General features: G+C 43.8%; 1 protein-coding gene across 4 annotated transcripts in view; it reads right to left on the minus strand.

The window, feature by feature from the left end:
• ccser1 (coiled-coil serine-rich protein 1) overlaps positions 1-21,368 on the minus strand; it is a 1,298,783-nt gene that overhangs the window by 911,919 nt on the left and 365,496 nt on the right. For all 4 annotated transcript variants that reach the window (XM_078209035.1, XM_078209007.1, XM_078209017.1 and 1 more), the window contains exon 5: positions 5,866-5,977. In XM_078209035.1, coding sequence (XP_078065161.1) covers positions 5,866-5,977 — 112 coding nt within the window. The remainder of the gene's footprint in view (positions 1-5,865; positions 5,978-21,368) is intronic.

Consider the following 21,368-nt stretch of genomic DNA (forward strand, 5'->3'; position numbering starts at 1 on the left):
TTCTGACCAATGAAACCAAGCATGCCGAATGCCTTCTTCACCACCCTGTCCACATGTGACTCCACTTTCAAAGAAATCTGGAATCCCCATTTACGCCAGGTACAGAGACATCATTATCACCACTGTAAAGTTACAGTGCAGAGGCCATTATGTCTGCACCAGGCAAAAAAGGGGAAAAAAAGAAACTAGTCTCTCATTTTAATCCCACTTTCCAGTAATTGGTCCGTAATTGCAGGTTCCAGCACTTCAGATACAGATCCAGGTACCATATAAATGAGTTTAGTGTTTAGGACTCAACCACCAACTTAGGCAGTGAATTCCAGACACCCACCACCCTCTGGGTGAAAAAGTCTTTCCTCTAATCCTTTTATCTTAAATCTATGCCCTCTGTTAACTGACCCGTCAGCTAAGGGGAAACAAGTCTTTCCTGTCTACCCTGTCTGGGTCCCTCATAATTTTGCACACTCAATGAGGTCACCCCTTAGCCTCCTCTATTCTCAGGGAAACAACCCTAGCTTATCCAATCTTCCCGTAGTTGCAATTTCCAACCCCTTTTATTGCATAACACACAAAGCTTTGAATTGGGTTCCTGTAGGAGGTTCTGGAAGCAAAGCATAGTGGCCTAACTCAGGCTTTGTACAAGTTTAATACCCTTCTGTTTACCTTCTTAATTCCTTCAGCCTGTGTGTTTTGCAACATTCTTGTAAATGTCCTCTCCAGAGCAATTAAGTTCGTCCTGTAAAGTGGTGACCAGGACTGTGCACAAAATTCCAGCTGTGGCCCAACCAGCATTTTATACAGTTCCACAATTACATCCCTGCTTTTGTATTCAATACCTCGCCCGATAAAGGAAAGCATTCCATAAGCTTTCTTTATACCTGGTCCATCTCCAGTCACCTTCAGGTACCTGTGGACATGTATTCCAAGGTCTCTCACTTCCTCAACCCCTCTCAATATTGTTCCATTTAGTGAGTATTCCCTGACTTTGTTTGGCTTTTCCGGATCGAGTTCCATTTGACACTTCTCTGCCCACTCATCCAGACTATTGGTATAATTCTGGCGTTGACAGCTGTCCTCTTCACTATCAACTACACTACCAATATTTGTGTCATCTGCAACTTTCCCTGTCATGCCTCCCACGTTTAAGTCCCGACCATTAATATATACAACAAACAGCAAGGGCCCAAGGCCCAGCCCTGTGGAACACCATGGAAAACACCTTCCACTTGCAAAAGCATCCATCAACCATTACCCTTTGGTTCCCATCTCTGAGCCAATTTTGGATCCAACCTGCTGCCTTCCCCTTGTTTCCTAAGTTTCCTCACTTTTCTTACCAGTCTGCCATTTGGGATATTCCAAAGTTCATGGCAATTCTGAAGTAAGATTTTCCTTTTTGGTCAACCTTATTCCACATTTTTAAAACACAGCAGAGGAAGGATTTGAAGCTACAGATTGCATAATTTCTAAATCAATGATAATTGTGTCTAAGTGTAGCTAATTCAAATCTTTGCGCACCAATTGGAAAATAATTAGGAAGTGAACTAATTTGTTCCTGGAAGACAACACAGAATTAAAGCAGCTGACAATTATTTTCTTGGTAATGTAACTAATTTGAAATGTTTTTTCCAGCATGATCACCATCTGTTGCCGCTCCGATCTTCTTTCTTTATTTTGCTACAGATTTGTTTTCACAACCAGAGATGCAGATTCTGCCCTCAAATTACCGCTCAACAAACTGCCCTTTCCTTCAATGCAACCAGGCTGCTCTTTGCATAACTCTCGTCAAATGCAAACAAATGACTTTATCCCGAAATGCAAAGACTGACTTGTTAACTTTCTGATCATTTCTTTCAACTTTTTGATCAAAAGGCATTTGCTTCAGTTCAATGGATAGGTGCAAGACGTAGGGGAGGTGATAGCCTAATGGTACTATCCCTAGATTATTAATCCAGTAAATCAGCTGGTGTCCTGGGGACCAGGGTTCGAATCCCGCCACGGCAAATGGTGAAATTTGAATTCAATTAAAAAAACAATACATCTGGAATTAAGAATCTACGGATGACGGTGAAACCATTGTTGATTGTCGGAAAAACCCATCTGGTTCCTTTAGGAAAGGAAATCTGCCTTACCTGGTCTGGCTTACATGTGACTCCAGAGCCACAGCAATGTGGTTGACTCAACTGCCTTCTGAACAAGGGTAACTAGGGATGGGCAATAAATGCTGGCCAACCATCGACGCCCATGTCCCATGAATGAATCAAAAAAAAAGCTGGGCTTTGGAGAAGATCAAGAGGAGATTTGTTGGTGGTGTTCAAAATCATGAGGGGTCCAGAAAGAGTAAATAGTGAGAAACTGTTCCCGTTGATAGACAGGTGGAGAACTGGAGGACATCAATTTAAGATTGGATTGCCAGATAACCGGAGGTGACATGATGGAAATCTTTTTTTACAGTAAGAGGTCTTACAACACCAGGTTAAAGTCCAACAGGTTTATTTGGCAGCAAAAGCCACTAGCTTTCGGAACAGGCTGTTCCTTCGTCAGGTGGGTGGGAGTTCTGATCACAAACAGGGCCCAAAGACACAAACTCAATTTACATGAATAACGATTGGAATGCGAGTCTTTACAGGTAATCAAGTCTTAAAGGTACAGACAATGTGAGTGGAGGGAGCATTAAGCACAGGTTAAAGAGATGTGTATTGTCTCCAGACAGGACAGCTAGTGAGATTTTGCACATCCAGGCAAGTTGTGGGGGTTATAGATAGTGTGACATGAACCCAATATCCCGGTTGAGGCCGTCCTCACGTGTGTGGAACCTGGCTATCAGTCTCTACTCAGCGACTCTGCGCTGTCGTGTGTCGTGAAGGCCGCCTTGGAGAACGCTTACCCGGAGATCAACAGGACAGCCTGTTCCGAAAGCTAGTGGCTTTTGCTACTAGGTTAAACCGGTTGGACTTTAACCTGGTGTTAGACTTCTTACTGTGTTTACCCCAGTCCAACGCCGGCATCTCCACATTAATCTTTTTTTACGCCAGCGAGTGACTCGGGATTGAAAGTGTGGTTGAGAGAGATCCAATTGTGACTTTCAAACGGGAATTGGGTTAGCAGCTGAAAGGGAAACATCGGCAGGGCTACTTGGAAAATATGAGGGAACTGAACTCACTTCTGATAAAAAAACCAACATGGGCTCGACGGGCTCCCTGGCATTTCCCCATTCTGTAATCATTTCCCCATTCTGTAATCATTTCCCCATTCTGTAATCATTTCCCCATTCTGTAATCATTTCCCCATTCTGTAATCATTTTCCCCATTGCTGTAATCATTTCCCCATTGCTGTAATCATTTCCCCATTGCTGTAATCATTTCCCCATTGCTGTAATCATTTCCCCATTCTGTAATCATTTCCCCATTGCTCTAATCATTTCCCCATTGCTGTAATCATTTCCCCATTGCTGTAATCATTTCCCCATTCTGTAATCATTTCCCCATTGCTCTAATCATTTCCCCCATTGCTCTAATCATTTCCCCATTGCTCTAATCATTTCCCCATTGCTCTAATCATTTCCCCATTGCTCTAATCATTTCCCCATTGCTCTAATCATTTCCCCATTGTTCTAATCATTTCCCCATTGCTCTAATCATTTCCCCATTGCTCTAATCATTTTCCCCATTGCTGTAATCATTTCCCCCATTGCTGTAATCATTTCCCCATTGCTCTAATCATTTACCCATTGCTCTAATCATTTCCCCATTGCTGTAATCATTTCCCCCATTGCTGTAATCATTTCCCCCATTGCTGTAATCATTTCCCCCATTGCTGTAATCATTTCCCCCATTGCTGTAATCATTTCCCCATTGCTCTAATCATTTCCCCATTGCTCTAATCATTTCCCCATTGCTGTAATCATTTCCCCATTGCTCTAATCATTTCCCCCATTGCTGTAATCATTTCCCCATTGCTCTAATCATTTCCCCCATTGCTCTAATAATTTCCCCATTGCTGTAATCATTTCATGACTCTGTGCATTTCTCCTGCTGAAAACATTCACAATTTATTCTCCTTTTATAGACAAATAAAACATGAAGAATCGCACAACTAGAACATTTTAATTATGTTATCTTTCCGACGGAATTGTATGTGTTTTTATGCAAAACTGCTGCATTGCTGTGAAAAATCGTCGCTCCAACAGAACTGAAGAGAGGACAGAAAGCAGGAATATTGGTTATTAACAGCTCGAGGCCAATTTGTTGAAGTTGTATGTTTGCTCTTCTTAAAAGGTTAACCTTGTATAACACCTCAATGGAAACATATTTTCACATTTATGAGCAAATTCACTGGCTGCAATTTACACTTGAATTCAACATTGAAGTGGTTAGCAGAACTAAAATTGAAGAATATGTGTGTGTGGATTCTTTAAAACAAATTCTGATCCATGCCTCCATAGAACTCATCACAATATGTGCTTTTGAGATAATGTCTTTCAAGGTGTCATGTGAGTGTACCTTTAAGAAAGGTTTTTCTTTAAATCATGCAGCTTACAGCTCCAGTGATGTTATTGTGGGTGGAGCTAAGCTGTGGCAGTCAGGTGATAGGGCTTTCAGTTTCATTTGTGGCAGTCCGGTGATAGGTGTTTTTTTCCTGTGGGTATTTAGTTTTGTTTTGGGGGGTGTTGGAGGCAGTTTAGCAGCAAGTTAAGAAGCAGTCACTCTCTCTGGTCTTCTCTTTAAAAAGCGGTGTTTTGGGAAACAGATTCAACTACAATCTCTTCTGAGTTTCTTCACAAGGGATTTTCAGCATTTAACCCAGGAGGCTGGAGAACCATTGTGTTTATTTGGATGGTTTTGTGCATTGGACGTTGGCTTTGGTTGCAACACATTAGAGATATTTCCTTAAGAGTTATACATCCTCATGGTTGTTGCATTTCCTGTTTGTAATTGTCAAAAGTTCTTGCTAAGTGTTTTACTAGACATGTTAATGGTATTCTTAATTAAACTTTGTTTTTGATACAAGCTCCTTGTGGGTCACTTGATTCACACCTGAAGTTAAATCTCTCATGCTCATCCTCGCCAAGTTCAACATAAAACTGTCCAAGTCAGGCGAGATTCATAAAACACCTTCAAGTATCCAACCTGACTTGTCACAAAGGCAATGTTTGGCATTCTTACCAGTACGTCCGAAAAGTCATAGGTTCAAGGTTGCACCCTCCAAAGATCTTTCTACAAATACATTCCAGTCCAGCCAGCGCTGAGGAATTTATACGCCATCAATGGTGGCACCCTTTGAGTGACACATTAAACAAAACCTCCACCTGCCTGTTCAACTAGACACAAGATATCCCGTGACGCTATTTGAAGAGGAATAAGTGAGTCAACAAACATTAGATCCTCAACCAACACGACCAAATCAGTTGAATTGTTAAGGAATAGAAGAAGATTACGCTGATACGGTAAGAAGTAGTCGGGTGGGAGAAAACTTGTGTGGAGCAGAAATACTTCCATGGGCCAATTGGCTTATTCCTGTGTTGTACATTCTATGGAATTCTATTTGATATAAATACTTGTCTGTGGTGTGTATTCAGCTGAATAAATGCAATGCCCTCAATGTGTGGCATCTGCGCTCTAATTTAGACCATGCAATTCTTGTAGACAACTGTCCGCTTTGAGGCAGATAACCTAAGTATGGGATAAATGAACACAATAAATTTTTGGGTGGTTGTTACCGCACCTAGTCACAGCTTGGTTGAATCCCATTTTAGCATGATCAGAAACATACCTCATGCGACTGCCCAATAACCCTGCAGTCTTCTAGATTAATCAGAGGCAACGCAAGTAACCTAGAACAGGCACACTGTGTGATCAGTAACTCACTCTTTCGGAGTCTCTGGGACCTTGGTTCCTTCAAACTTCATCTTGCGTTCAGCTGGTACGTGGAGGATCTCCACACACGACTTGATAGAGTTGTTGGAGTCCTCGCGGCAAACTGCAAAGATAATGGAAGCATCAGTAATTATTTTTCCTTTGGACACAGGGAGCTCTGATGAAGGGTCATACAAAATTGTTAACCTCTCTCCTTTGGCCGCTGATTGGTGTGTGTGCATTTCCAGCATTTTCTGTTTTTATATATATGCGTTGTATAGATGGAAAGCAAGGTGCTGAATGCATACCATATGAGAATTAGCGCATGCAGATAAAAGCTACTCCACATTACAACCACGTTCTAAAGTCAAAGTGAAAACTTCTCAGCACCAAATCATCCCTCCCAGTAATTATTTAGAAGATGAAATCCATACAGGAGACAATTTTTTCCACTGTTGTTTGACAGATATCATGTGAACCTTGAACAACCTGCAATAACCAAAAGGTCCCTCTCTCTGCATTTAATTCTTATTACAAATCCACATCTACTGTGTTGCAAAATAAGCAGTCTCCAGCTCACCCCATGCCATAATTATTCAGAGTACAATGATTCCGTATAATAATTATTAAAATGATATTGTGCATGAACCATAACATTATTATGCAAACAGGCACTGGTGCATGATAAAACATTGTAAAGACTGGTCACGAGGTCAACTCCACTCTAATTAAAACAGTGAATGCAAAGTGCTTCTTCTGCCTCGGCGGTGAGAAGACCAAGTCAGTAGTTCTGCCAACCAAGAGTAGTGCAGCGGATCCCACACAACACGGCTCTCCAATGATCCACACTCCTTCTAGTACAACTGTTCAGTTGACTGATTGATCACCTGCTGGTTAGACAATCAGTAACCGCGGCAGGAATGGTAGATAGAAGAGTGGGGCTGCTCTAGAAAAAAAATCTCAATCCTCCTCACCCCTCTGCCCCCGTAACAAATGTTTCATAGACTCATGATCCACGCAGCAACAGAGAATAAAAACCCTGATAGATGGGCTGAAGAGAAAATTATGTGGAGATGTCAGCGTTGGACTGGGGTAAGCACAGTAAAAAGTCTCACAACACGAGGTTAAAGTCCAACAGGTTTATTTGGTAGCACAAGCTTTCGGACCGCTGCTCCTTCACCTGATGAAGGAGTGGCGCTCCAAAAGCTTGTGCTACCAAATAAACCTGTTGGATTTTAACCCTGGTGTTGTGAGACTTCTTACTCTGAAGAGAAAACCCAGCTTGGATTCATAGAATCACAGAATTCCTCTAGTGAAGAAGGAGGCCATTCGGTCCATCAAGTCTGCACCGACCATAATCCCACCCATAATCACCCCATACATTTACCCTAGCTAGTTCCCTCTGACACTAAGGGGCAATTTAGCATAGCCAATCCACCTAACCCGCGCACCTTTGGACTGTGGGAGGAAACCAGAGCACCCGGAGGAAACCCATGCAGACACGGGGAGAATGTGCAAACTCCACACAGACAGTGACCCAAGGAATCGAACCGGGTCCATGGAGCTGTGAGGCAGCAGTGCTAACCACTGTGCCACCGTGCTGCTTCTTGGTCTGGACTGAATAAAGACCAAAGCCATGTGGTCTTGCTGGAATTGGAATGGATAATCCACTCTGTGCCAGAGCCCGTTTCCCCACCAAATGGTTTTCAATTCATTTATGGGATGTGGGTGTCGCTGGCTAAACCAGCATTTATTGCCCATTGTTATAATTCAGGTCGGAAACTCCAAAGTGTTCTATAAAGTCCACCTGGATCATAAGTTTTGCACTTTGAATTTGGCTAGGGTGAGCATGAGATATTTCACTTCAGGTATGATTCAAATGACCCACTGGGGAGCTTTTATCAATCAAAGCTTATTTAAGTATATAGTTAACATGTATGGAAAGAACATTAGCAACAACTTTGACCAATTACAAACAAGAAATAAAAATGATATTATATGACGTTCAATGAATATAAGAAATGTCCCAATCAAACAAATGTCTCATAAAACAAAACCCTTTCCACCGGTTTAATCGTAACAACTACAAATTCTCATGTGATACTGGAACTTAGTCCTTTGGTTGAATGCTGTAGCTCTCTTGATGCACACACAGACAAGCTTGGAGTCAGAACAGTTTTCCAAACACCAGGGAAAGAGACTCTCAGCAAGCTAACCACCAACAGCAGATTTTCCACTCCAGGAAGGCCAGGAATCTTGCTGGCCAATATATTTCCATGTCAGGATGGTGAGTGGCTTAGAGGGGGAACTTCCAGCTGATGGTGTTCCCCGGTATCTGCTGCTCTTGTCCTTCTATATGGTAGTGGTTGTGGCTTTGGAAGGTGCTGCCTAAGGAACCTTGGTGAGTTTCTGCAGTGCATCTTGTAACTGATACACATGGCTGTCACTGTGTGTCAGTGGTGGAGGGAGTGAATGTTTGTGGAAGGGGTAGAAATCAAGCAGGTTGCTTTGTCCTGGATGGTGTCAAGCTTCTTGAATGTTTTTGGAGCCGCACTCATTCAGGCAAGACTATTCCATCACATTCCTGACTTGTAGATGGTGGACAGGCTTTGCGGAGTCAGGAGATTAATTACTCGTGGAGGCGGATTCGATAGGGTCTTTTAAGAGACTTTTAGATAAGTACATGGAACTTAGTAAGATAGAGGGTTATAGGTAAGCCTAGTAATCGCTAAGGTAGGGACATTCGGCACAACTTTGTGGGCTGAAGGGCCTGTATTGTGCTGTAGTTTTTCTATGTTTCTATGTCTTACTTTATAAGCAATCAGGTGTACCGGCGAGGGTATGGACAGGGCAGCAAAGACAGTGATTTGGAGTTCTGAAGTTATGAAGAGAGACAGCTAAAGTTGCTCCACAAGTTAAAAAAAAAGATCTAGAGGACAAATGGTCTCAGATTTTAAAATTCTAAGAGGGTTGGGTAATGTAGATGGCACCTTGCTTCATTAACTCTATTTTCAATTTCTTTGTGCATTTGTGAAGCACCCTGTTGTGTACAAGATATTTGTGCAGAAAAAGGATCAGGGTCATACGGCGATGTAAAGATATTAAAATCTTGTAGATGAGTATTCCTCGTATTGCCCAGCACAGATGACGATAGCACTTACTGGGAAGTTGACCATGAAAGTGTCCACTTCACAGGGTGTAAGGTTTTGGTGGTGTCCACACTGATAAATTGTAGAAGCTGGCAGTTTTTCAAGCCGTTATATCTTTTCATTGTTGAAAGGGGGTGAAATCCCAGGCTAACTGGAGATGGGGCCTTCCCTCAGCTGATGGATGTAAAGGATTCATTACTTCAAAATGGAACAATCAATGTCAATGACAATGGCAGTTCCTCAGTACTCTACATGTCTCAAACTCAGGGCTCTTCTGCATTCCCAACTTCATTCATCCCACCAGAGCTTGGGACCTTCACAGCTGAAGGTATTCTTCAATTGTCAAGGTCGTGAGCTCTGGAATTCCCATCCTCTCTCCACCACACCTACCTTTAAAACCTACCTCTTTGACCAAGCTATTGGTCACCTGCCCAAATATCTCATGTGGCTCGGCATGAAATTTTGCCTGGGAACGCTGCTGTGACGTACCTTGGTAAGGGCATTATATAAATGGAAGCTGTTATTATTAGTGGTGGGATCTTTCGACTTCACGTTTAGCCCAAAAGAAAATAAATTTAAGTCTTTCCAACTGTCCTCTTGGGTACAAATTCACAGGAAATAAAAAGCCTAACCATATGGTGGCTCAGTGGTTAGCACTGCTGCCTCACAGCACCAGGGACCTGGGTTCAATTCCGGCCTTGGGTGACTGTGTGGATTTGGATGTTCTCCCCGTGTCTGCGTGGGTTTCCCCCGGGTGCTCCAGTTTACACTCTCACACTGAAGATGTGCAGGTTAGGTGGATTGGCCATGCTAAATTGCCCCTTAGTGTCAGGGGGATTAGCTAGGAAAAATGCATGGGATTACGGGGATAGGGCCTGGGTGGGATGGGTGTCTGTGCAGGCTGGATGGGTTGAATGGCTTCCTTCTGCACTGTAGGGATTTTATACAACGCAGCACTAAATTGCTCATCTCAAAGAAAACACAAAGACGGTCAGGAAGATAATGAAAATGGCAAGGGGTAATTGTTTTGAGTTGAAGCACAGCAAGTTTAAAAGGAATTTTGGCACATTCCTAATATGTGCAAGATTTGAGCCTGGGATGCATGGCAATCACTCAATGTAATGACCACAAAATTCACCAAAAGAAATAATATCTTTGTAAAATAACTGGACTCTTATTGTGCCCATAATTAGAAACAAGATTGAACATTTAATGAAATCATACTGCCAACACTCGATTTAAATAAAACCAATCTAAAAGGATGTATAATACTCCAATTTGCTTAATTTTTCTGTAAAATGGATTGCTGGAAGTGTAATATACTACACACAGCAAATATTATTATAGACAGATTTCTTTTCCACAAGATGGAGCTTTTCTAAGCCAGTGCTAGCGCTTAAGTTCCTTTGGAAAATTATAATCTGATGGCACACGTTGAAAAGAAGGCTGCCTCATTGGGTATCAATATCCTTGTATCCAAGGGGAGATGGTGGCGTAGTGGTATTATCACTGGACTAGTAATCCAGAGACCCGGATTTGAATCCCACCACAGCAGATGGTGAAGTTTGAATTCAATAAAAATCTGGAATTAAAAATTCTAATGATGACCATGAAACCATTGTTGATTGTCAGAAAAACCCATCTGGTTCACTTTAGGGAGGGAAATTTTCCCGGTCTGGCCTACATGTGACTCCAGATCCACAGCAATGGGTGACTCTCAGATGCCCTCTGAAATGAAGGGCAGTTAGGGATGAGCAATAGGTGCTGGCCCAGCCAGCGATGCCCACATCCCATAAATGAATTTTTAAAAAGGCAATATGACAAAATGTGAGATGCATACATCAGAAAATAGCGAGAAGCATACATCAAAAAACTATTAAAGACATGGGGGAAGATTTTAATGGAAGGGATTGGTGCCTAGGAGAGCCCAAAGCGGTTGGTGCAACACAAGTTTGGTCCCCGGCTTGAGCCGACGGAAGGCAGTGGGAATACCCAAGGAAATGGCCCTCTGTAGAAGGCAAATGCTGAGAATGAAGGGGCAGGGCTTCCACAAAGGTGGTAAGATGGTTGAAGACACAATAAAGCCCAAAGGATCATAGAATCATAGAATCCCTACAGTGCAGAAGGAGGCCATTCGGCCCATCGGACCTGCACCAATCACAATCCCACCCAGGCCCTATACCCACAACCACACACATTTACCCCGCTAATCCCTCTAAACTACACATCCCAGGACACTGAGGGGGCAATTTAACATGGCCAATGAACCTAACCTGCACACCTTTGGCGTGTGGGAGGAAACCGGAGCACCCGGAGGAAACCCACGCAGACACAGGGAGAACGTGCAAACTCCAAACTGACTGTGACCCAAGCTGGGAATCGAACCCTGGAGCGATGAGGCAGCAGTGCTAAGCACTGCACAGCCCCAGGACTCAGTGAAACTGAGAACAAAAACGACTGATTTAACTCAGCCTTCTCTGGTCAGTTGGTTACATTCCCGCCTGTTTCTATGGTAGATTTGATATTGTGTAGAACACCGTGAACCACCTCCACCTCACTCACCAAAACCCTTTGTAAAAGTTCACATTGGGGTACTAATGAGGTCACTGTTCTGTGAATGTTACTTGATCACTGGAGCCTTGCTTACCAGCACCCGACCCATCGCCCGATTTCCAATTCAGAGAGTATGAAATGAAGCGGGGCTGGGAACAGGACAACCTTTGGCCAGTAGAATAACTGGCTCATTTCCATCCTCCCTGTGCACTAACCTATTCCCACGGGATAGCAACACATGTTTTTGTCATGTTGCTGTAAGACATTTCCAATCACTACTGCAATCTCTCCAGCTGTGAGATGTGTTGGCCGTGAATTTCCATAGGGATCTACTGCCAGAACATTAGCAGAGTTGCTGGGAAAACAATGAACCCCCCTCCTCCACTCCTCCCTTCAATGTTGTTTCTAAATGTGTGTGTTAATGTGGATGTGGAAAGTCATGGGTTCAAGCCCCAGTCCGGGACAAGACCGAATGATCTAGGCCGATATTCCCGATGCAGTCAGTGGTGCTGTCTTTGGAGTAGAATCCAAGGACTCTACCCCAATGTCAAAAGATGTAAGGGATCCCATGGTACTATCCAAAGATGAGCAGGTGGGGGCCACAGTGGCAGAGTGGTTAGCACTGCTGCCTCACAGCACCAGGGACCCAGGTGGCCTCGCGTCACTGTCTGTGTGGAGTCTGCACGTTCTCCCTGTGTCCGCGTGGGTTTCCTCCGGGTGCTCCGGTTTCCTCCCACAGTACAAATATGTGTGGGTTAGGTGGATGGGCCATGGTAAATTGCCCCTTTGTGTCAGGGGGATTAGCAGGGTGAAGATGTGGGGATACAGGGATAGGGCCTGGGTGGGATTGTGGTCAGTGCAGACTCAATGGGCCAAATGGCCTCCTTCTGCACTGTAGGATTCTAGGATTCGAGGTGAGTTTCACTGGTGACATAACACTCAATCATCATCATTATAAAAAAACAAATTATTCATTATTTATCATATTGCTGTTTGTTTTGCTCAAATTAACTATCAATTTCCCACATTATAACAGTGTCCACACTTCAAGACTACACTTAATTGGTTGGAAAGCGCTTTGAGACATCCTTAGATCTTTCAAAATGTAACATAATTACAATTCTTCCTTTCCCTTTCCCCCCGGCATCTGATTTCAAATAAAGACCTTGCTGACAAAACTATTCAAAAGCTTAAAAAGGCCTGGTAAGTCCCCAGCAAAGAATTACTGACCCAGAGTGTAAAAGCAAATTGGCAATATTACTCACAAATGCTCAAAAAGCTGCCTTAGTGTGGCAAAGACAATTGTCATTGTGATATTGTCGGTATAAAGGGAACATTCTTGTGCATCTAGTCTTGAAGGTGCTTAATGGGCAGCACGGTGGCACAGTGGTTAGCCCTGTTGCCTCACAGCTCCCGGGACCCAATCCTTGGGTGACTGTGTGGATATTACACATTCTCCCCATATCTGTGTGGGTTTCCTCCGGGTGCTCCGGTTTCCTCCCACAGTCCAAAGATGTGTGGGTTAGGTTGACTGGCCATACTAAATTGACCCTTTGTGCCGGGGGATTAGCAAGTAAATACATGGGGTTATGAGGATCGGGCCTGGGTGGGATTGTTCTCAGTGCCAGCTTGATGGGCCGAATGACCTCCTTCTGCACTGTAGCGGTTCTATGATTCTATGAATGAAAAAGGCAAAAATGTTTCCTCAGCACTGACAAATATTCCCGCAATAAGCAAATAACTCATTAAAGGTAATAAAGGAAAAGCAAGGGCTATCTTGCATAAATTATGGAAGAAACATGTTTTTCTGCCAATGATGTACTTCTGAACAAAATATCATTGAGTGAGGATGAGTCTCCGGACCTACCTCCGGGCGGCATGGTGGCACAGTGGTTAGCACTGCTGCCTCACAGCTCCAGGGACCTGGGTTCGATTCCCAGCTTGGGTCACTGTCTGTGTGGAGTTTGCACGTTCTCCCCGCGTCTGCGTGGGTTTTCTCTGGGTGCTCCGGTTTCCCCCTACAGTCTGGAAGACATGCTGGTTAGGTGCATTGACTCGAACAGGCACCAGAGTGTGGCGACTAGGGAAATTTCACAGTAACTTCATTGCAATGTTAATGTAAGCCTTACATGTGACTAATAAATAAACTTTACTTTACATGCACTCCCTACCCGGCACACAACAAGTCAATACATTCTGCCAAGGTTAAATGAAGTTAATAAGTGATTTTGTACTCTGCTATGTATTAGGAAGAAGTACCTTTTATGAAGGAGTGCTGCAGTATCAGAGGTACTGGGTCTCGGATAGAATGTTAAACTGAGGACCCATGTGTCCTCTCAGTTGAATGCAGAAATCCATTACTTTGAATAACAGGGGCATTTTTTCCAGTGCCTTGGTCAACGCTTATCCCTCAATCAGCATTTCATAAACAAGTTATCTAGTCATTATCACATTGCTGTTTTGAAGGACCTCGCTATGCTTTATTTAATTTCTGCTTGCCAAATTAAAAGCGTGACTTCAAAAGTACCATATTAGTTGCTAAGTGAAGCACCCTGAGGTTAGGAAAGGCATTCTATAAGTGACAATATCTCTTTGTGAGGCTGGTTAATCAGTGGAATATGTGAGTTTGTTTCCTGATACAAATCAAGCACCGTTGAATGAAAGGGACAGTAGCAACATGGAGATAAAACTGGCTGAATAATTGGAGCAAAGAGTAGTGGCCAATGAATAGCTTTTCTTTTATTCATTTGTGGGACATGGGCATTGCTGGCTGGCCAGCATTTATTGCCCATCCCTGGTTGCCCGAGGGCAGTTGAGAATCAACCACATTGCTGTGGCTCTGGAGTCACATGCAGGCCAGACCAGGTAAGGATAGCAGATTCTTTCCCTTAAGGATGTTAGTGAACCAGATGGGTTTTTCCGACAATTGACAATGGTTTCCTGGTCATCAGTAGATTCTCAATTCCAGATAACTTTTTTTGAATTCAAATTCCACCATCTGTCGGGTCCCCAGAAACATTAGCTAAGTTTCTGGATTAATAGTCCAGTGGTAACACCACTAGGCCATCGCCTCCCTCCCTTCTGGCTGGAGGAAGGTTGTAGTGGTTTTTCCGCAGGGGTTGATATTGGGACACTTTCTTTTCCTGATATATTTTAACGATCTAGATCCTGGTGTGCAGGGTACAACTTCCAAAGTTTGCAGATAAGACGAAACTTGGAAGTATTGTAAATTGTGAAGAGGACGGTATAGAATTGCCAATGGACGTAGATATATAAGTTGGTGGAATGGGCAGATAGGTAGCAGATGAAGTTCAATCGGACAAGGGTGAGGTGATGTGTTGTGAGAGGAAGAACATAGAGAGGGAATATAAAATAAGGGGTAAAATTTGAGATCATTGGAAGTGGCAGGACAGGTGGAGAGAGCAGTTAATGAAGTACATAGTAGCAAGGAGGTTATGCTGGACTTGTACAAGACACAAGTTAGATCTCAGCCGGAATATTGTGTAGAGTTCTGGGCGCCACACTATAAGGAAGGATGTGAACGCGTTGAAGATAGTGCATAAGAGGTTTACAAGAATGGTGCCAGGGATGAAAAACTTTAGTTATGAGGATAGATTGGAGAATTTGGGACTGTTCTGCTTAGAGAGAAGAAAGCTGAGAGCAGATTTGATAGGGATGTTCAAAATCATGAGGGAGCTGGACAGAGTGTAATAGGGTCCCCTATAAAAGGATCGCAAACGAGAAGGCACAGATTTAAAGTGATTTGCAAAAGAAGCAAATGTGAAGTGAGGAAAAACTTTTTTGCACAGCGAGTGGTTGGGGCCTGGAATGTACTTGCCAGTAAATGGGATGGAGGGCAGGTTCAATCAAGGCATTCAAGAGGGCTTTGGCAAAGGATCATCTGGACTCAAAATGTCAGTGCTTTTCTCTCCTTACAGATGCTGCCAGACCTGCTGTTATTTTCCAGCATTTTCTCTTTTGCATTCAAGAGAGCGTTGGATGATTATTTGAATAAATGAATCGATGCCGCCTTCTGCGCCGTAACAATTCCGTAACTCAGTGATAGTCCCCATTTTGGATTTTCATTCGAAAACCCCTTGGTTTCAAAGTCATCCCAAAAAACAAAGAATGGTGTTAATAATTCTGCTTGACATGTTGCCAATCAGCCATTATATAGTCATACTTTACCCCCACTCAAATCAAAACTGCAGATGAAACTGATATTTCTACAATAGGCACAGATATAGGCCTCAAAGTTCCTTCATAATCACATATCACAAAAAATGTCAGTTTCTTCCTCAACAATGCCTCAATTATTGTTCATTGCATACGATAACCTCACTTGATCCCAGAGATGCATGTAAGTGTGTATTACCTGAAAAGAGTAACCCTCAAGGACAACACTGTTAATGATGTGAGGAATAGGTGCTTTGTATTCGCTGGAGTTCAGAAGAATGAGGGAGGGATCTCATAGAAATTTATAAAATTCTAACAGGACTAAACAGGGTAGGTGCAAGAAGGATGCTCCTGATGGCGAGGGAGTCCAGAACCAGGGATCACAGTCTAAGGATACAGGGCAGATCGTTTAAGAGAGAGAAGCGGAGAAATTTCTTCACCCAAAGAGTGGTGAGCCTGTGGAATTCACTGCCACAGAAAGTAGCTGAGGCCAAAACATTGTGGGCGGGATTTTATGGCCTCGCTCGAGCGACACCGGAAATTCCTGCCCGAGGTCAATGGACATTTCCGTTGTCCACCCCTCGCCCGCTCCGATTCCCATGGCAGGCAGGGTGGTAGAATTCCGGCACGTATGTTTTCAAGAAGCAGTTCGATATAGTACTTAGGGCGAAGAGGATCAAAGGATATGTGGGGAAGGCGGGATCAGGCTATCCAGATGGATGATCAGCCATGATCATAATGAACGGTAGAGCAAGCTCAAAGGGCTGAATGGCCTCTTCCTTTTCTTATACTCTATATTTCTCTGTTTCTATCTGTAGGTCGTTAAAGAAAAGATGCTACAAAGGTAAATCTTCATTAACTGTCTCACTCAGAGGAAGCACATGAAGACGAGGCACATTTGTGGACCTCAGGATTAGTGCCAAGCCTACAATGCCAACAACCAGACCAGAGGGCATTTCACTGACTCTGCAAGACAAAAGCATCAGATTTTTTAGTAGCTCCAAATCCTGCTGAGCTGATAAAAGACTGCAATGCTGAAGTCACTTCATTCTGGTGTATTATGCTTAAAAAAAACTGCGCATTAGCATAGTTGCTTGCTGCCATCTCTGCACATGGTGAGTGTAAGGTTGAGAGGAATTTTGGTTCCAATAAATACATAAGAGCAGAAGTAGGCCAATTGGCCCCTCGAACCTGCTCTACCAAGCAATAGCACCATGACTGATCTGATCTTGTTCTTAATTTGATTGTCCTGCTTGTCCCCCACTTTGCAAAGGGCTTGTTATATCGCTCGAGTCCAAAGATTTACCCATCTCAGTCTTGAAGGATATCAGTGACTCAGCCGGCACGCTTCTCTGTTGCAGTCAATTGTGAGAATAAGCTTTTACACTTTTCCATCCTTGGTCGAGGAGGGAGGAAAACAGAAGGGCCCGAATTTCACACCTGTCAAGCCAGTGCGTTCAGGGAGCCTAGAAGCGGACGTGGAATCTACTTCCGGGTGGCCTTGTCTTGCAAACGCTATTTCATGCTGGGTGGCCAATCAAGGCCCACACAACGTCCTCTGACGTGCCAAACAAAGCTACCCATGCAATGGAATGCAGGAGAAATTACAGAGGACCCTCTCAAATGGGACAAACTTCACAGCAATAAACTTTAACCTACAAAGACAGGGTGTGCGATCCTACCGGCCGTTCACGCTACACTCTGGCTGCAGCCAAATCTCCGTTCACTGCAGCAGAATGGGAAAATCCCGCCAGTGTGAACAGTGGTAAGATTCCAGCCAGAACTTTTGTTACAGGGACCTTTGCTCCCACCTTTGGATGAGAAGTTGAGGAACATATGTGGCTGCCTCCCGTGCTGCCATGCACCACCTGAAAAATCACACCGGCAATGCAAAATTGCTTTCAACTGATAAATTAATGGCCTGAATTGGACTTTTAAGTGTCTCTTCTAACTCCCGCACATGCCCGCCAACCATAATGTTGCTCGTTGCGCGATTGACATTGGGACTCATGGCTGACGCCATCTCACACGAATTTGGGTCAGGCCCTCACCCACTGCAATCGCTTAAAATTCTGGCCAAGACCTCTTCAGAGAGGCTGCTCGTTTCAAAATCTTTGGCTCACAGATTGTTTCCTTCACTTTGCTCGCTCCTTCTAAAGACAAAGGATGGCACGGTAGCACAGTGATTAGCACTGCTGCCTCACAGAGCCAGGGACGCGGGTTCGAATCCCGGCTTAAATCACTGTCTGTGTGGAGTTTGCACATTCTCCCTGTGTCTGCGTGGGTTTCCTCCGGGTGCTCCGGTTTCCTCCCACGCTCCAGAGATGTACGGGTTGGGTTGATTGGCCATGCTAAATTGCCCCTTAGTGTCAGGGGATTAAAGAACAAAGAACAAAGAAAATTACAGCACAGGAACAGGCCCTTCAACCCTCCAATCCTGCACCGACCATGCTGCCTGACTTAACTAAAACCCCCTACCCTTCCGGGGACCATATCCCTCTATTCCCATCCTATTCGTGTACTTGTCAAGACGCCCCATATCCGCTTCCACTACCTCCTCCGGCAACGAGTTCCAGGCACCCAATACTCTCGGTGTAAAACATCTGCCTTGTACATCTCCTTTAAACCTTGCCCCTTGCACCTTAAACCCTTTGCACCTATGACCCCTAGTAATTGACTCTTCCACCCTGGGAAAAAGCTTCTGACTATCCACTCTGTCCATGCCCCTCATAATTTTGTAGACTTCTATCAGGTCGCCCCTCAACCTCCGTCGCTCCAGTGAGAACAAACCAAGTTTCTCCAACCTCTCCTCATAGCTAATGCCCTCCATACCAGGCAACATCCTGGTAAATCTTTTCTGTATCCTCTCCAAAGCCTCCACATCCTTCTGGTAGTGTGGCGACCAGAATTGAACACTATATTCCAAGTGCGGCCTAACTAAGGTTCTATAAAGCTGCAACATGACTTGCCAATTTTTAAACTCAATACCCCAACCGATGAAGGCAAGCATGCTGTATGCCTTCTTGACTACCTTCTCCACCTGCATTGCCACTTTCAGTGACCTGTGTACCTGTCCACCCAGATCCCTTTGCCTATCAATACTCTTAAGGGTTCTGCCATTTACTGTATATTTTCTATCTGTATCAGGCCTTCCAAAATGCATTACCTCACATTTGTCCGGATTAAACTCCATTTGCCATCTCTCCGCCCAAGTCTCCAACTGATCTATATCCTGCTGTATCCTCTGATGGTCCTCATCACTATCCGCAAATCCACCAAACTTTGTGTCGTCCACAAACTTACTAATCAATCCAGTTACATTTTCCTCCAAATCATTTATATAGATTACAAACAGCAAAGGTCCCAGCACTGATCCCTGAGGAACACCACTTGTCACAGCCCTCCATTCAGAAACGCACCCCTTCACTGCTACCCTCTGTCTTCTCTGACCGAGCCAATTTTGTATCCACCTTGCCAGCTCACCTCTGATCCCATGCGACTTCACCTTCTGCATCAGTCTGCCATGAGGGACCTTGTCAAAGGCCTTACTGAGGTCCATGTAGACAACATCCACTGCCCTATCCTCATCAATCATCTTCCTCGAAAAACTCGATCAAGTTCATGAGACACGACGTCCCCTTCACAAAACCCTGTTGCCTCTCACTAACATGTCCACTCATTTCCAAGTGGGAATAAATCCTGTCTCGAAGAATCATCTCCAATAATTTCCCTACCACTGATATAAGGCTCACCGGCCTGTAATTACCTGGATTATTCTTGCTACCCTTCTTAAACAAAGGAACAACATTGGCTATCCTCCAATCGAGACGAGTAAATAAGCGGGGTTATGGGGAGATGGCCTGTGTGGGATTGTGGTCGGTGCAGACTCGGTGGGCCGAATGGCCTCCTTCTGTACTGAAGGGTTTCTATGAAAAGTGGTCTGTTTCTAACAAATAGAGAAGGCAAAACATTGCCTTACTTCAATCTTCAGTTATTTTTGGAGAGAGTCCAAGTAGGCAAATGGACAAAAATGAAGAGGCGAGGAGTCAGGTACAATTCACCAGCTTGAGGCTAGGTGGATTTTCATGAAATAACTGTTTTCCATTTTATTGGCAAGAATATTAACAATTTTATAGAATTTCAGAACAATAATGGAAAAGAAAGATGAGGGCAGCTGCCTTGCCAGATATGTAGATTCATTCAGGGAAGCAATATCAAAAAATGGTCTTAGATCTTGACCAAACTTCATGTTTATTCTCCCCCGTCTGTTGTGTTTTTACAACTAAAATGATTGCAAATGCTTCAATTTTAGGATGCCAAGATTGCGCGGACTGATTTGGGAGAGCTCTCCAGGCCAATGTGGCGAGGGACCTAAATTATTATGCACAGATATATCATTAATGCAGGGTCTTTCAATGTGACTGTGTCATTACAGCTGGTAATGACTTGTGTTCATTTATCTTCGTCACACTGTCAGGCTCAAGTAATCTTTCCAAGTTCGTTCTCTCCACTGAGTTTGGCAGGATCCACTAACTCAGCAAAAACAGTCGGCACAGAAAGAAGCAAATTACCATAATGTCTTTGTCGGTAAGTAAACCGCACAATGTGGCTCACAAAGGATTTAAACAGCAATTTACATTTTTAAGGAAACCATGTTGTGATGAGGATATTGCGATTCTGCAATGGGATACAGATAAATTGGGTGACTGGACGAAAACCTGGCAAATGGAGTTTAACGTGGGCAAGTGTGAGGTAACGCACTTCAGCAGGTGGACTCAGAGGCAGATTATTAACTAAATGGAGAGAGACTGCAGGTGAGTGAAGTACAGAGGGATCTAGGTGTTCTGGTGCATGAATAAGCTACCAAGCAGGTCCAACAAGTATAAAAGCAAATTACTGCGGATGCTGGAATCTGAAACCAAAAGAGGAAATGCTGGAAAATCTCAGCAGGTCTGGCAGCATCCGTCAGGGTAGACCATTTCGGACAGAGGTAAGGAGACAGTTCTTCACCCAAAGGCTTTGACAAAGAGTCATCAACCCTGAATCCTGAGACTGTGACCCCTGGTTCTGGACTCCCCCACCATCGGGAATATCTTCATTGCATCTACCCTATCTAGTCCTGCTAGAATTTTATAAGTCACTATGAGATCCCCCCCTCAGGTCATCTGAGCTTGAAACATCAGCTCTTTTCTCTCCTTACAGATGCTGCCAGACCTGCTGAGATTTTCCAACGTTTTCTCTTTTAGTTTCAGGTCCAACAGTAGTAAAGAAGGAAAGCAGCATGTTGGCCTTTTTTGCACAGCGGTTGGATTTTAAAAATAGGGAGGTATTGTTAAAATTGTACAGGGTGAGGCCTCACCTGGAATACTGTGTATAGTTTTGATCCCCTTACCTAAAATATTGTTCCACAAGGACAGGCTTGATGGACCAGTTGGTCTTTTCCTCTCTGTCATTTCATTGGAATGGTAACATATTTTTCTGAGGAAGGATGTTCTTGCTCTCATGGGAGTGCAACGAAGGTTTACCAGGCTGATTCCAGGGATGGCAGGACTGATGTATGAGGAGAGATTGACTAGGTTAGGATTGTTTTCGCTGGAGTTCAGATGAATGAGGAGGGATCTCATAGAGACTTATAAA

The sequence above is a fragment of the Mustelus asterias genome, chromosome 1 (assembly GCF_964213995.1).
Source record: "Mustelus asterias chromosome 1, sMusAst1.hap1.1, whole genome shotgun sequence".
Classification (NCBI taxonomy): Eukaryota; Metazoa; Chordata; class Chondrichthyes; order Carcharhiniformes; family Triakidae; genus Mustelus; species Mustelus asterias.